General features: G+C 42.8%; 1 protein-coding gene and 1 long non-coding RNA gene across 16 annotated transcripts in view; both read left to right on the forward strand.

The window, feature by feature from the left end:
• The window catches only part of LOC136794872 (uncharacterized), a 340,829-nt gene that overhangs the window by 191,711 nt on the left and 134,302 nt on the right, over positions 1–14,816 (forward strand). The gene's annotated exons all lie outside the window — the stretch shown is intronic.
• TGFBR3 (transforming growth factor beta receptor 3) overlaps positions 1–14,816 on the forward strand; it is a 200,584-nt gene that overhangs the window by 72,631 nt on the left and 113,137 nt on the right. For all 15 annotated transcript variants that reach the window (XM_059061302.2, XM_059061291.2, XM_067042778.1 and 12 more), the window contains one exon: positions 13,219–13,403. In XM_059061302.2, the coding sequence (XP_058917285.1) occupies positions 13,219–13,403 (185 nt within the window). The remainder of the gene's footprint in view (positions 1–13,218; positions 13,404–14,816) is intronic.

The raw sequence follows: 14,816 nt of genomic DNA on the forward strand, positions 1-14,816 counted from the left end.
GTGATTGAATGAAACCCCTCTCTTTTAGCCTTTTATTAAACCGATAGCTCTGTTTAGATTTTATCCTTTCAGAAGTTGCTTATTGCACCAGGAATATCCTGAACTTTTTTTTTAAGAAGATGTTGGGGGTAGGAGTTTGTTAATTAATTTATTTATTTTTGCTGTGTTGGGTCTTCGTTTCTGTGCGTGGGCTTTCTCTAGTTGTGGCAAGTGGGGGCCACCATTCATCGCGGTATGCAGGCCTCTTTTGTTGCGGAGCACAGGCTCCAGACGCGTAGGCTCAGTAGTTGTGGCTCACGGGCCTAGATGCTCTGCGGCATGTGGGATCCTCTCAGACCAGGGCTCGAACCCATGTCCCCTGCATTGGCAGACAGATTCTCAACCACTGTGCCACCAGGGAAGCCCCTATCCAAAACTTTTGATTTATTGCATGGCATGTTTTAAAAAATTGAGATCACAGATTTCCCTAAATACGTTTAGCAAACCAAAGCCACTTTTTTTTTTCTTTGCCTTCGTACCTACAGTAATGTAAATTATTGGTTTAAAAAGTAAAAAAAAAAAAAAAAAAAAAAAAAAACAAAAAACTTCCAATTCTAGAAAGGAGTTTTTGTGCATACTGGAGATAATTGCCTAGATCCCTGAATGAAATTCACTGTAGAGTATATTTCCTCTATTTTTAATGAGGCTGTATAAGAAAAATTATGCACCTATGCTTTTTGTAAAATAACTCTTGAAATCAGTGACCCTTGCTTTATAATAGTCCTCTTAAATTCAGACTTAGGAGGAATATTTTCTTATCCAAAGAACTGATTTGTTTCCTTTTTATGAGATCTTGGGAACATCACATTTTCTTTTCTGCCTCGACTGCTAGGAAACTCAGAGCTAGGTCTGGTGCTCAAATGAAGTTGTTTCCTAAGTTCTTCAATAAGGTTTTGTTTTGTTTTGTTTCATATCCACTTTTTAATTGATTGGCAGCTGAAGTTTTCTGGGCCTTTTTTTTTTCTTTTTTAAATTTTTTATTACCAGCCCCTCAATTTCCTTTCTAGAAGTAGTTGAGTATATAAATAATAAAGGAATATATAGCATGACATTTTGGTTGGATCAGTAATTTTCTAGGAATAGAGCCCATTAAAACTGGGGACTCTGGTCAGACCTGTCTTGGTACATTAATTTTGCATCTCTGGGACTAGAAGCCGGGGCAGAACTTATCTAAAAATTAGGAGGAATTGGAAACAAATGTCTTTTTACCAAAGATTTTATAGAGGCCTCAAACTCTCAGGGTGACAGTGAGGGCATCGAACTACATGGTACCAAAGTTCCTTTAAACTCTAATATTCTGTGCTTCCTAATGCAAAAGGAGGTTGAGGTAGGTTAAGAAGTATTTTTTTCAGAACATATTCCATAGTTGGAGAGAGTAATAATAATTATAGTTACATGATAATAAAAATGAGTTAATCCTAAGAACAGGTTTTGTTTGTTTGATTGAAGAATTCATTACTCAACAAGTCTTTGTGAACACCTGCCTTATGCTAGGCACCGTGCCAAGCACCTGGGTGGATAGAGAGTTAGCAAAAGGAGCATGGTCCCTGCCTTCATGGGGTTTCCAGCTAAGTAGAAGACACACAAACACATGCCAGAATAAATGAAACAATATGTTTATAACTAAAAGCTGATATTGGGTGTAAAGGAAAAGTGTAATAGGTATGACAGGCTTATGGAGTCGCTAAATTTAATCAGGTATGAAAATGTGGTTCTGGGTCAGGGCTGGTTAGCTGGGCACAATCCTTCTGTCTTTCGAAGGTCTGTTGTCCCTCGGTCTACACTGAGAATTCCTATCAATGGTGCTGTTTGATTGGCCCTTAACTACTGTGAACCTTGGAAATTTCAGCTCCATCAATACTCCTGAGCCTTTTAGCTTCACTGTGAAAGGAGCAAGAGCACATTAGTTCTTCATAGATTCATCTACAAACTATCAGCTTTCTTGCTTAACAGAAGCATCTGAGCAGCGAGCTAGCTTGCTTGAGGAAGGACTATGGTTTCGTATTGTAATTGGATTTGACGTATCACTGATGCTTGGTGATTTGGCATTCCTGTTAAGCATTCCTGCATTCCTTTAACAACCAACTGTTGAGTGCCCTGAATATATATAAGATCCTTAAAGTAAATGTATTTTAGTTCATGGCCCAGTTTGTCCATATGGCTGTAATTAGTAATATTTTGCATGGCCAAACCAAAAGTTGGTAGATTTTCCTTTTTTAATCTCTTGCCTCCTATTTATAATCAGGACCAGTGGTTACAGCCTTTGATTTAACTCCCGAACAGTTGTGGTTTCCTCCTTCCGTCCTTTCTGACCATTCTCCCACTTACAGCTTCTTGTCTTGCCACTTACCCAGACCCTGCACCTCAGTCCTAACCGAGAGCTCACCAGTCCCTGAGAATGCTTGTTGCAGCGTGTTATACCTCTGTGTTTCTGTGCATGTCCTTACCTCTGTTTTCTCCCATTTTTTTCTTTCTTATCAGACACCAGTTTACTAGAGGTAAAAAAGAAAAAAGAAAAGGAAAGAAAATTAGTTAAGCGACTATCTTAAGTACAAGTCGAGGTCTGAGAGACAAACAAATTTGGTGACGTTATTCCTCAGGGTTAATGAGGAGTGGCTTTCCAGCCCTGCAAGTTTCACTTTACCATAAAATGTTGCATTAGTAGGAACTAAATTATAATTTTTATTGGTTACATACCTAAACTGAATTTAATATTTTGACTCCAGATCAATTATTTTCCTTTTAATAAAGAAGTATACTTAGAAAAACCTATTTTGTGTATCTCAGAAACACAGTAGGAGAAAACAGATTTCATTTCTTCCATCCTCCAAATCTTCAGATTTGTTCTTGGTCCCTGTGATGAACCATTTAGGTAATAACATTCCATAAATTCTAATCTCATAAATGAATTCTGTAGCCAGTTTTCCCTTCATTCCCAGCTTCCTTTAGATTTGTGAAAAAAACAGGAACAAGTGCACCATCTTATTGATGGAAAGTAAATGATGAGAAAGTTGGCCAAGATGGTGCCAGATTACTGTCTTTCTGGATTGTGGGAATTCCCTGGAGGCAGAAACATGGCCTGTTCTCACCTTTGGGAGTTGTACTTCCAGATTGTGCTCAGAGAATAGGAATTTTTACCCTAATACTGAACATAGTTTTATTTTAATCCTTCCCAGGGCAATTCTTAGAAATAATTTTTTGAGAGTAATGGCTAGGGAGTAGTATGAGAATATCTTATCTTAGATATTTTATTAATCGTTCTAAAAGCTCATAAAGAAAACATTTTTTCAATTGGAGAAAATATTTTCATTCATTTATTTCTCCCCCCCAGGGGGCTTTATGTCTCTAATAGTAAGTGAAATTTGTAAAGTATTTGCATGTATAGGGTTTCATTTGATCTATGAGTCGAGCCTGTCATAAAGTAAGAGAAAGAGAGATTATGGGAATCTTAAATACAAGGTCAAACCACTAATAGTTGGCAGACCTGGATTTAGAATGCAGTTTTTGGATCTCCTGGTCCAGTGCTCCTCCTATACCACTATGTCTCTAATGCAAGGACTCTTCTCTTGCAATGCCCAGTGGTGACTTCTGGGACGTGCTCTTTCTGCTACCTTTTCTCTTCAGTTATACAAAAATATGAAACAAGACAACCCCACATCCTCACAGAGTTGCGTAAATCCCCTCTGGTACTTCTCTGTTGTATAGTGGTATCTTGCTTAGATGGAAGAGTAGAGTGCCCTTTATAGCTTGGCACTTCCCAACACTTGGAGAATTTAGATTCTTAAAGAAGCTCTGCCCACTGTTCCCTTTTTTTTTTTTTTTTTTTTCTGTGGTACGTGGGCCTCTCACTGTTGTGGCCTCTCTCGTTGCGGAGCACAGGCTCCAGACGCGCAGGCTCAGCGGCCATGGCTTACGGGCCCAGCCGCTCCACGGCATGTGGGATCTTCCCAGACCAGGGCACGAACCCGTGTCCCCTGCATCGGCAGGCGGATTCTCAACCACTGCGCCACCAGGGAAGCCCACTGTTTCCCTTTGAACATTTAAAGACACAACTTGAACACAGGAAGTTCTTCAACATGGTTGCACCGTGATTTCAACACAACAATATGCAGCTGTGTACTGGCTTTTGGCCCAAGAAGTTGGCGGTTGACTTCTTAGAAGAGGGTTGGTTTGTCAAGAGAAAGGTTTGGATTTAGATATTCACTTGGAGAATGAATGAAACTATGATAAGATATGCTTAAGGAATTGTTCTGTTTAAAAAAAAAAATCTGGGCTTCCCTGGTGGAGTAGTGGTTGAGGGTCTGCCTGCCAGTGCAGGGGATACGGGTTCGAGCCCTGGTCTGGGAAGATCCCACATGCCGCGGAGCAACTACGCCCGTGAGCCACAACTGCTGAGCCTGCACATCTGGAGCTTGTGCTCCACAGCAAGAGAGGCAGGCGGCGACAGTGAGAGGCCTGCGCACCGCGATGAAGAGTGGCCCCCGCTCACGGCAACTAGAGAAAGCCCACGCACGGAAACGAAGACCCAACACAGGCAAAAATTAAAAAAAAAGAAATCTGGCTGTTTTTTTCCTGAGAAATCCACAGTACAGGTTTTAGAATGTTATACGCTCTTCTGCCTGTCTTTTTCTTATCAAGGATAAGCTTCAGCCGTAAGCCAGGTTTTATCGTTGAAAAACCAGGTGGGAGCTGTGGTAGAAGGTCCCCCTTTGGATTTTAACGGTGGTGCATTCCACATCTCCATCCCCAAGGAGCTGTAGCTCCAGTGAGTTGTAATGTAAGATGGTATAAACACGAACATATGTTGTGTACACTGCACGAGCTTGGGGCCTTCCAGGTGCTTTTTCCTGGAGCTTTGTTTTTGCATCATATGCTGATGCTTGTCACGTTCCCTCTCATAACGCTCAATTAGAGCCAGGCTGTGCTATTGGCCGAGAAATCACCTTGGGTGTCCTTTCTTACAGATTCTTGCATCCTGTGGAGGTAGAAGGGATTTTCAGCTCAGGGGCAGAGTAGATCCTGCGGTGCCAGTCCCACAGTCTGTGGGAGTTTGTCCCTCTTCACAGCTGACAGTACTGCGGAAGTCCCTGTGGGACAATAACAGAAACCCTTATTAGCCAATGGTGTTGTTGGAATAAAATCTCCCCACTGAAGTGTCTTGGTCCCAGGCTATAATGTTACCCCTTGATTCCCTCTGCATCTTTACCACTTTTATTACAGCTGAACACACGCTCCTCATTAGTACTCTGGGTGATATGGGGAATCAGTGTGCTGGAAATTATGTGGAATAGGTACCAGATGTTTGTGTCAACTTGGTATGCATTGGTGTTTAGAATGCTTAAGGATCCCATTTATTAAATGTGAAAATTACTTACTATACCTTTCCCTAAACAATAACTCTCCCCCTCCCCAACCCCCAATATTTTTCTCTGTGTTGCATGAGGTGTGATATTAATTTCTTTGGGGACAGATTAAATTTAATGTGTGTGCAGCAAATGCATCTGTTCCCAAATGCTTTGTCTGCATTTTGTCAAGTCTGAGGGCTGGCCTGCAGCCAGTGGGGATGTGGGGTTCTGTAACTGAGACTAGAATGCTATTTTGCAGCTAAAGGATATAATGAAAGGGTGAGTCCGTTTACATTTTTTTCTTTAAGTGGAACTGGGAAGTTAGACATTCATGTTATAGCCAGACCTTAGGAACATTTCCCATGTGTGCAGATAAGCAAGCATTAGTGAGAAAAAGGAAGACAGTTGGTAAAATGAGAAATGAGCTTGTGCTTTCTCATTAAATTTATGAAGTCTTTTAAGTCAACCAAAAAGGTTGCAAGTGTGAACCAAGCAGTTTATTTTATTATATTTTATTTTATGAGACATGAATTAATGTCAGTGTTTGCCTAAGGCATTGGCCTGTTCATCAAGTCCTGAGGTGAAGGACTGGAGAATGCAGGGTAGAAGCAGGCAGTGCCTTGTCATGGGAAGAACTTGGATCTGGAGTCTGAGAGACCCCAGATTCGAATCCCGCCCTGCCACTTACTGATGGTATGTGACCTTTGGTAAGTTGCTTAACCTCTCTGAGGCCCAGTTTCCACCACTGTAAAATGGGAGTTTTAGCACAATCTTTACAGTGGTGTTATGAGGATTAGAAACAATTTGTACACAGCATGTGGCTCAGAGAAGGTGCATGATAACTGTCTTCATGAAGAATTAAACCCTCTCTTATCACGGGGGTCCCATGATATGCTTCACAGTGTTGCCCCAGGTGGCCCAGCTGCTGAACAGAGGGCCCTGCTTGGTGAAGGAGGCCACTTGGTCAGGGCCACCTGGTGAGTTTCTCACCACAGGGTTTACTTGAATTTGTGCTGCCTTCAAGGCAGTAAACTAGAAGTAGCATCTTATAGATGAATAGGGGCTGTGTGTCTGTCCTGGTGGCAAGGAGGGTGTACTGAGCAGGAAAAACAGAGTCTGACTTAAGTTGGATTCTTTTGGGAATTACCCCCAAAGAATTCTGGACAGGCCATGTACTAGATATCTGGAATAAACAGAAATATGCAGATTGGGAGACAACAGTGAGGAACATCTCTTGGGGTGTGTTACTGTCAGGAAGCACTTTACTGAAATATTCACCCAGTTCTGTGGCTTGCAGCAGTTTACTTAGAGTGGGAATAATATCTGTTCTACCCACTTTACAGAATTTCTATAAAATGCTTTTTAATGATAAAGTACAATGCAAGGTTAACAGGAGTGTTGCTTATGAATATTGTTGCTTTCAGCCAGCGTTTTTTTTTTTTTTTTTTTTTTTTTGGCTGCGTTGGGTCTTCATTGCTGCGCGTGGGCTTTTCTCTAGTTGCGGTGAGCGGGGGCTACTCGTCATTGCGGTGCGCGGGCTTCTCACTGAGGTGTCTTCTCTTGTTGCGGAGCACGGGCTCTAGAGCGCAGGCTCAGTAGTTGTGACACACGGGCTTAGTTGCTCCGCGGCATGTGGGATCTTCCCGGACCAGGGCTCACACCTGTGTCCCATGTATTGGCAGGAGGATTCTTAACCACTGAGCCACCAGGGAAGTCCCTCAGCCAGCATTTCTTTCCGCTATCATCTGTGCCCTGTTGATTCTTACTGTGGTAAAGTAGCTTTTGCTGTGCCACTCAGCATCATCACCAGAGCATATGCTCACTTGCCTCTGGAGTGTGGGGGAGAGTTTGCTCAGGGGAGGAAGGGCTGTGGGTTTCTAGCAGTGGCCACAAGAGAAACTCCCAGCCCTCTGAGGCTGTCAGTGAGAGCCTACACTAGCAGAGCTCACAGGTCACAAAAGTGAGGACATGAGTCAGATAGGGTTTCGGAGCATGTTTTCCTGGTTTCTGAGCCTTTGTGACTGTGAGGTACTGTACTTGGGTCCTGTTGTGGTCATGTGAGAATCATGGCCACCTGCCTATTTCAGGCTTCTGTGGTAGAGCCTGGGGAGGGGATCAACTCTTCCCAGGTGGAAGCTCTTCTAACTGGAGTTGGATCTGGCATTGTGTGGGCAGCCCGTTGTGGACACCACCATGAGGCCGGTGGGGAAGGATGGGAGACCAGTTTCTGGAGGCAGGCTGTGGCTGCAGGAGAGGGGCAGGAGGGCCTGGGGGCTGACCCAGGGGGTGGCAGGATGAGGCCGGGGGTGTGCTGTGCTATGGGAGAGGGAGGATTGTTATGCCACCTGGAGAGAAGGATATTGCCAGACCGTCTTTGGCATGAGAGGACAAAAACAGGTTTGCATTTCCTGCCTTCTGTGACATTTGAGGGTGGGGAAGCCCTGATGAAGACTTGATTCTTAGCAACCAAAAACGTCACCTCCTTCAGCTCATGATCGATTTTTTTCGCTTTACCATAAGATCGAAGCTTTGGCTACTAGGTAAAGAGTCGAAGGAAGAACTCTAAGATAGAGTCTCCTATTGGTATGACATCCTTTGCACATGGATCACCTCATTGTTCTTTCCCTTTTCCTCTCTTACTCCCTTCCGTCATTAATATTTGAGTTCATACTGTGTGCCAGACATTATGCTGGGCTAAGGGATACAGCAAAAAACAGAATGATTGGGTTCCTTTCTTTTGTGGTATTTGTAGTCTTTGGGTGTATGCAGACGTTCAACAAATAATTGCACAAATAAGTATAACCACATGAAGTGCAGTGAAGAGAAATAGAGAGTATGAAAAATGTATATCTAATAAAAGAGGTAAGAGAAGCTTCCTTGAGAGATCTGAGTAGGAGTTCATCACACCAAGGCCAGAGGAAAGGGATAGGAATGGTAGGGAAAGTGTTGCTGAAAGAAACCTTGTATGTGTAGGTCCTGGTAGGAAGAAGGTTGAAGTAAAATAAAGCCTGTATCTTAATTAAGGCAGGTCAAGCTGTGTCAGAAAACTCAAAATAATATTGGCTTGAATAAGAGAAAAGTTACATGTGTTTCATATTAAAAAAAAGAAAAACGAAAAACAGTCCAGAGCTAATTCAACAGCTCCATGTTCATCATGACCCAGGCAACTTCTGTCTTATTGCTTTGCCTGACTCAGCATGTTGCTTCCATCTTATGGCCTAAAATGACTGCTTTAGCTCTGTTCATCACATCTGTATTCCAACCAGCAGGAAGGAGGAAAGGGCAGAAGAACACAACTCCTTCCTTTCTTAAGAAACTTCTCAGAAATTGCATGTATCACCTCTGGTTACATCTTATTAGCCAGAATTTCATCACATAGCCATACCTAGCTGCAAGCATTAGCTAGAACTTCCAGTACAATGTTGAAAAGGAGTTATGAGAGGGGATGTCCTTGTCTTGTTGATCTTAGTGATCTTGATCGTAGTGAGAAAGCTTTTAGTTTCTCACCATTAAGTACAACATGAGCTGTGAGATTGTTTGTACACGTTCTTAAGAAGTTCCCATCTGTTTCTAATTTGCTCAGTTTTTTTAATCATGAATGTCTGTTAGATTTTGTAAAACGCTTTTTCTCTTCTATTGATATGATCATGTGATTTTTCTTCTTTAGCCAGTTAGCGAGATAGATTATGTTAATTGATTTTTAAATGTTGCATACCTAGGATAAACCCCACTTGATTGTGGTGTTTAATTCCTTGTATACATTGTTGGATTCGATTTGCTAATATTTTGTTGAGAATTTTTGCACCTATGTTTACAAGAGATATTGGTCTGTAGTTTTCTTGCAATGTCTAGCTCTGGTATTAGGGTAATGAGTTAGAATGAGTTAGGAAGTATTTGTTCCACTGTTATCTTCTGAAAGAGATTGTAAAGAATTGGTATAATTTCTTCCTGAAATGTTCAGTAGAATTCACCAGTGAGCCCATCTGGGCCTAACATTATTATTATTACTATTATTTTTAATTGAAGTATAGTTGCTTTACAGTGTTGTGTTAGTTTCTGCTGTACAGCAAAGCGAATCGTTTATTCATATACATATAAATATATCCACGCTTTTTTAGATTCTTTTCCCGTATAAGTCATTACAGAATATTGAGTACTGTTCTCTGTGCTTTATAGTAGGTCCTTATTAGTTATCTATTTTATATATAATAGTGTGTATATGTCAATCCCAATTTCCCAATTTATCCCCACTTTCCCCCCTGGTAACCATAATTTTGTTTTCTACATCTGTGACTTTATTTCTGTTTTGAAAATAAGTTCATTTGTGCCTTTTTTTTTTTAGATTCCATATATGTGATGTAAGTGATATCATATGATATTTGTCTTTCTCTGTCTGACTTACTTCACTCAGTATGACAATCTCTAGGTCCGTCCATGTTGCTGCAAATGGCATTATTTTGTTCTGGACCCAACATTTTTTAATGAAAACTTTCACTTTACAGAAATACTAGTCCTGGAGGCAGGTCTGAGTCTGAGGCTTTGAGCGACTGGGGCAAGCTTAGAAGGGTTACTTAAGTTCATTGAACTCCTTTCCTGTTCTTTACAATGAGGATAATACTACCTCCTTATGGTGGTATTGAAAGGATGTATAGCACCTAGCACTGCCCAGCCTCTACTGAGCACTTAATGGGAGCTATTTATTTATTTACTTACTTATTACTTACTTGCTTACTTTCTTTACTTACTTACTAGACCAGACTGACATTGTATGTTGAACTGTTGAAGGCACCATGTCTTATATACCCTTGGAGGATGGGGTAGATAGTTCCTGGTTTTTTTCCTTTTCCTTTCCTTCCTTTCCTTTCCTTCCCCTTCCTCCCTTCCTCCTTCCCTCCCTCCCTCCCTTCCTTCCTCCCTCCCTCCCTCCCTCCCTCCCTTCCTTCTTTCCTTCCTTCCTTCCTTCCTTCCTTCCTTCCTTCCTTCCTTCCTTCCTTCCTTCCTTCCGTCCTTCCTTCCTTTCTGGGTCTTTTTGGCTTCAGGATGTATTAATCATATGTTGAACTTTTTTCTTTTCTAAACTTGGAGGACAAAAAATTCATCAAGGCACCTCAACAACCAACACTACTCTAGTGTGTCTGATGGTCAGGGACACTCTATACCGAGCATATTTAAACATTGACCCCAGTGGGTCAGTGCAGCTCTTCTGTCACTTGATCAGAGTGAGCCTTGTACATTGCTTTCTCTTTTTTTTTTGACCTTGGACTGACTTGCATAACACATGGCTGGAGCTGCAGCCCATAAAGCGGGGGTCTGCCCTGTCTTAGACTCTGGTAGGACAGAGAACAGACACTCTTAAGGCGAAGAGTGCCCATTTTCAGTGCTGGGGGCATCCCCTCTCTGATTCCCTCCCCCTTTGGGTAAGACCTTATCCTCTGGTTTGTTGCCAATGAGTTTTGCTCTCTCCCAGTATGGAGATGAGCAGTGTGGTGACTTAAGGAAGACCCTAATGGGTGATGGTGGTATGTAAGGAGGAGGGCAAGTCAAGCAGATTGCAAGCCTTTTGCAGATGTGTTTTAGGTGGAACTATAGTCCAGTCAGAGCTTTGTACATACATACAAAAATGGAACTGAAAAGTAGTTTTATTTGTGCTTAATTTGTGATAATGGGAAATTCATGGCAGGAGGCTGTGGAACCAATTCAGAAGGGTTTCCCAGTGTTGGTAGCAATAGCAGCAGCAAGTCGCCAGGGTCGATTAGGAGTAGGAGACTTCTTCTGGAGCTCTGGGCTGTGAAATATCTCACTGTGAGTGGTGTAGGCAGGAGGAGGGGGTGGGGGCACCTGCTCATACTGTTTGCCGTGCTTGGGGAATTCAGGGAATCATGAGTCCAGTACCTCCTGACTTTGCTGCTGTGACATCTTCCTTTACCACCTCTGTTTCTCAGAAAGCAGCTGGGCACAGGAGAGCAATACAGAGGGTGGCAGTGATTATTTGAGAAGGTACATACTTCATTTCAGATAACAGTTGATAACTGTTATCAACCTAGATAATTTCCATGAGTTCTGAAATAGACTTGGCACACCAGGTGGGGTGTCTGTGTATAGCACAGCAGTGGGGATACAGGATTGTCTGGTTTGAGCTGTGTTTGCATTTTAGACCGGGGCTAATCCTGGAGAGTATTTTTATTATGTAGAAGTCAGGAAGAACTACTTGGAGTGCATTCAGGTCTTTTATCGGGTTCCATTTGGAAGGTCGGGGTTTAGGATGCTGTATGTTCAAGTCCCAGTCTCCTCAGCTAATTGAGGACAACACCAAGCTTACAGAGGTATGTGAGGTTTAAGTATCGCTGAGTCCTTTTTATTTCTGGATGTCCTTCCCTATCAGTTCAGCTAATGGATGTCACACCACTGTAGCAATTGTTTCCCGTATTAGCTCCTTATAGCCAAATCCAAGTCCCCAGAATGGGGCCCTAATCACTGATCAGAGAGGGGGCAGTTTTTTCTTTAAGCTCAATGATTCATTTAATAAATATTTGGGGGGCATTTCCTACATGTGAGGCACTGTGATGGGTGCTGAGGATACAAAGAGAGTAACCCACAGCTGTCAGGGAGGTCCCACTGGACTGGCAAAGACGGACATATACACTGGTGGTTACAGTGTAGAAAATGAAACAGCCGAGACAGGCAGAGGAATTATAGGAGCACAGAGGAAGTGCACCTTCCTCAGCTTGGGTTGTTCGTTTTGGGGGTGGAGGTAGAGCGGACGAGGAATTTGGGAAAAGGATACAAGCTTGAATAAAGACATAGAGTGAGAAACATCATGGTATGTTTCGAGACATTTAAGCCATGTGGGGTTCCTGGAGGCAGGCGGCTTAGGCTGGAGAGCTAGGAAGGGGCTACATCAAGGAAGGCCTTCATGTGCCAGGTGAAGGAGCGCAGACCAGCAGTTCTCAAGAGACGGGACATAACTGCAGGGCTGGGCGGGGCAGGTCTTTGCATCTGGAATAACCATTCAGTTGAGGACCACCCTGGGTTAGGTGAACCATGTCTGTATGGAAGGCAGCTCGGAGAGCTTGAGACCAGAGGCTCCTTTCAGGAAGATCTGCAGTTGTCTAGGGATGGAGACAGTGAGGGCTGCAGGAAGTAGAGATGGGGAGGAAAGGATGGATTTCAGATTTAAGTTCTGATTGCTTAGAGGAAGGGAGAATGAGGAAGCAGGTGCCAAGCATGCCCAGGGTTCTACTTTTTCTATCTGAGGCTCTGCTCATATCCTACGTCTCTTGGGAGGGTCTTTCTGACCTCTCTCAAACTTTGCTCTACAACTCTGGCCCCAGTTGCCTCTGCTCATGGCATCTTGCTTTTGTATGTTCATAAGATTGTTTTGCTTTCCCTAAGAAGGAGAAGCACTTAAAAAGGTAGAATCTGCATCTTATACCTTTTTGGGTACAATTTTAGGTGTCTAATATTTATGCATAATATCATTGGGGCTTTCCACAACTTATTCTATTTATCTCTGGTTTTCTTCCAAGAGGGGAAGGAAGAATTGAACACAGATGTCAAATGGGAGCTTTCCTCCATCCAGAGGAATACATTCGTGGCTTGTGTGTCTAAAAGGGAATTTAATCAAATACACATCAAAAGCATCCAGAGGGAATTTAAGAGATTGGGATTTTACAAGAATAGACTAGCTTTTTTGCCATTTAGTTCTGGAAACAACGTACCTGGAAGGGCACCTCTGGTGGGTTGGCAGTGGCTTGTATATGCAGAACAATTAGTTTAATCATGGCACAATTAATTGCTGATTCTGAGGGGTTCATGTTTGTGATTCCCTCTGCAGGTCCAGAGCCCAGCACCCAGTGTGAACTGTCGCCTGTCAATGCCTCCCATCCAGTCCAGGCCTTGATGGAGAGCTTCACCGTCTTGTCGGGATGTGCCAGCAGGGGGACGGTGGGGCTGCCCCAGGAGGTGCACGTCCTGAACCTCCGCACTGCCGACCAGGGGCCCGGCCAGCCACAGAGAGAGGTAGGCGCAGGTGCCAGCTTTCTACCCACTGCCCCTAGGAATTTGTAAAGACATTTTTCTGGATGAAGAGTCCTTTTCTTCCTTTCTGGGTTTAACGAGGATGCTCATGTATGAACATAAGTGGGGAGGAGGACACAAAGTACACTCGAGACAGAGAAGGATTTCAGCTAATCCAGAAGGATTGCTCTCTGGACTGGGCAACTCTAAGACTTCTCTCTAGAGATATTTTTCAGCTTTTCAACTTTCCTGGTCCCCCTCCCTGCCTCATAGTGGAAAGAATGTTCTTAAGAATTTCATTTTTAAAACATGGTTGTGAAAAAACAAAATAAGGTGCCATTTCTCTGTTATTGTAAAATGTCTTTCTCATCTTCTCCTGTGCCCTGTCTTTCATCTTTCTTTGTTTTGTCTTGTGGACCTATTGCTCCTGCAGGATGAGTCAGAGGAAACAGAAACACTCTGGGATAAGGATGGTGGTACCTTGTATGTGCATGAAAGCGCTGGGGGGTGGGTAGCTCCTTATGTTATCCAGGCAGCTTCTTGAAGACTGTGGTGGTCTTGGTGGTGGTGATGATGACCCAGGCTCATAGTGACTCAGTTATTTCCTCTATCCTCAGCCCTGTTTGAAGCACTCATACACTTATTCCATGAAGTCCTATTACTACCCTCAATTTACAGGTGACAGGTGCAATGGTAACTCACTTGCCCAAGGTCATTACCATAAGAGAGAAATGGCCTCCTCTTTCTTATGGCTCAGAAATGACCTGGGTTGTGGATAATGGTCCCCCTGCTTCTTTTAAGGTAACACACAGTTGTCATTCTTTCTGTTTCTAAGCTTCTGTGTCAGAAATATTATCACTCAAGTATTATCTCTCCAGGAAGAGAGAAACCGCAATAAACCATGATCACAGTGAAGTGCAGAAAAACTAATACAGAGCAGAATTTATCTTTGAGCTTTCTTCTGGTCAGGAAAGTTAATTTCCAGAACTGTTTGTTTATGTGCCTCAACCACTCTTCTTTTTGGGGGTGGGGGGAGTGGGTAGGAATAGGAGAGGCGAGGTGTCCAGAAGGAAAAGCAAACTGATTTTAATCTTGTGAAAGTGTGCAGAGTTGGCTCATTTCAAAGACAAATCATCTAACCTTTCCAGCTACATTGGAAATTATTGTTAATACTCTTGGTTGCTTGCCATTGTTGCTGCAACACATATTTCAGGTCGGATTTCTTTATCCCAGTAATGCGTCTTTAATTCTTAACTTATGGGGGAGAATTTGGGTGGGAGGGAAAGGAAGGGAGGAGGAAATGCAGTTCCTATGAAGCCTTGCTGACTCCAGCAATTCTTTAGAAGCAATAATTACTCATATTATATATGCTCTCTCAGAAGAACCAAGAAAGAAAAGCAAGTCCGAGCAATTACA

The sequence above is a fragment of the Kogia breviceps genome, chromosome 1 (assembly GCF_026419965.1).
Source record: "Kogia breviceps isolate mKogBre1 chromosome 1, mKogBre1 haplotype 1, whole genome shotgun sequence".
Lineage (NCBI taxonomy): Eukaryota > Metazoa > Chordata > Mammalia > Artiodactyla > Physeteridae > Kogia > Kogia breviceps.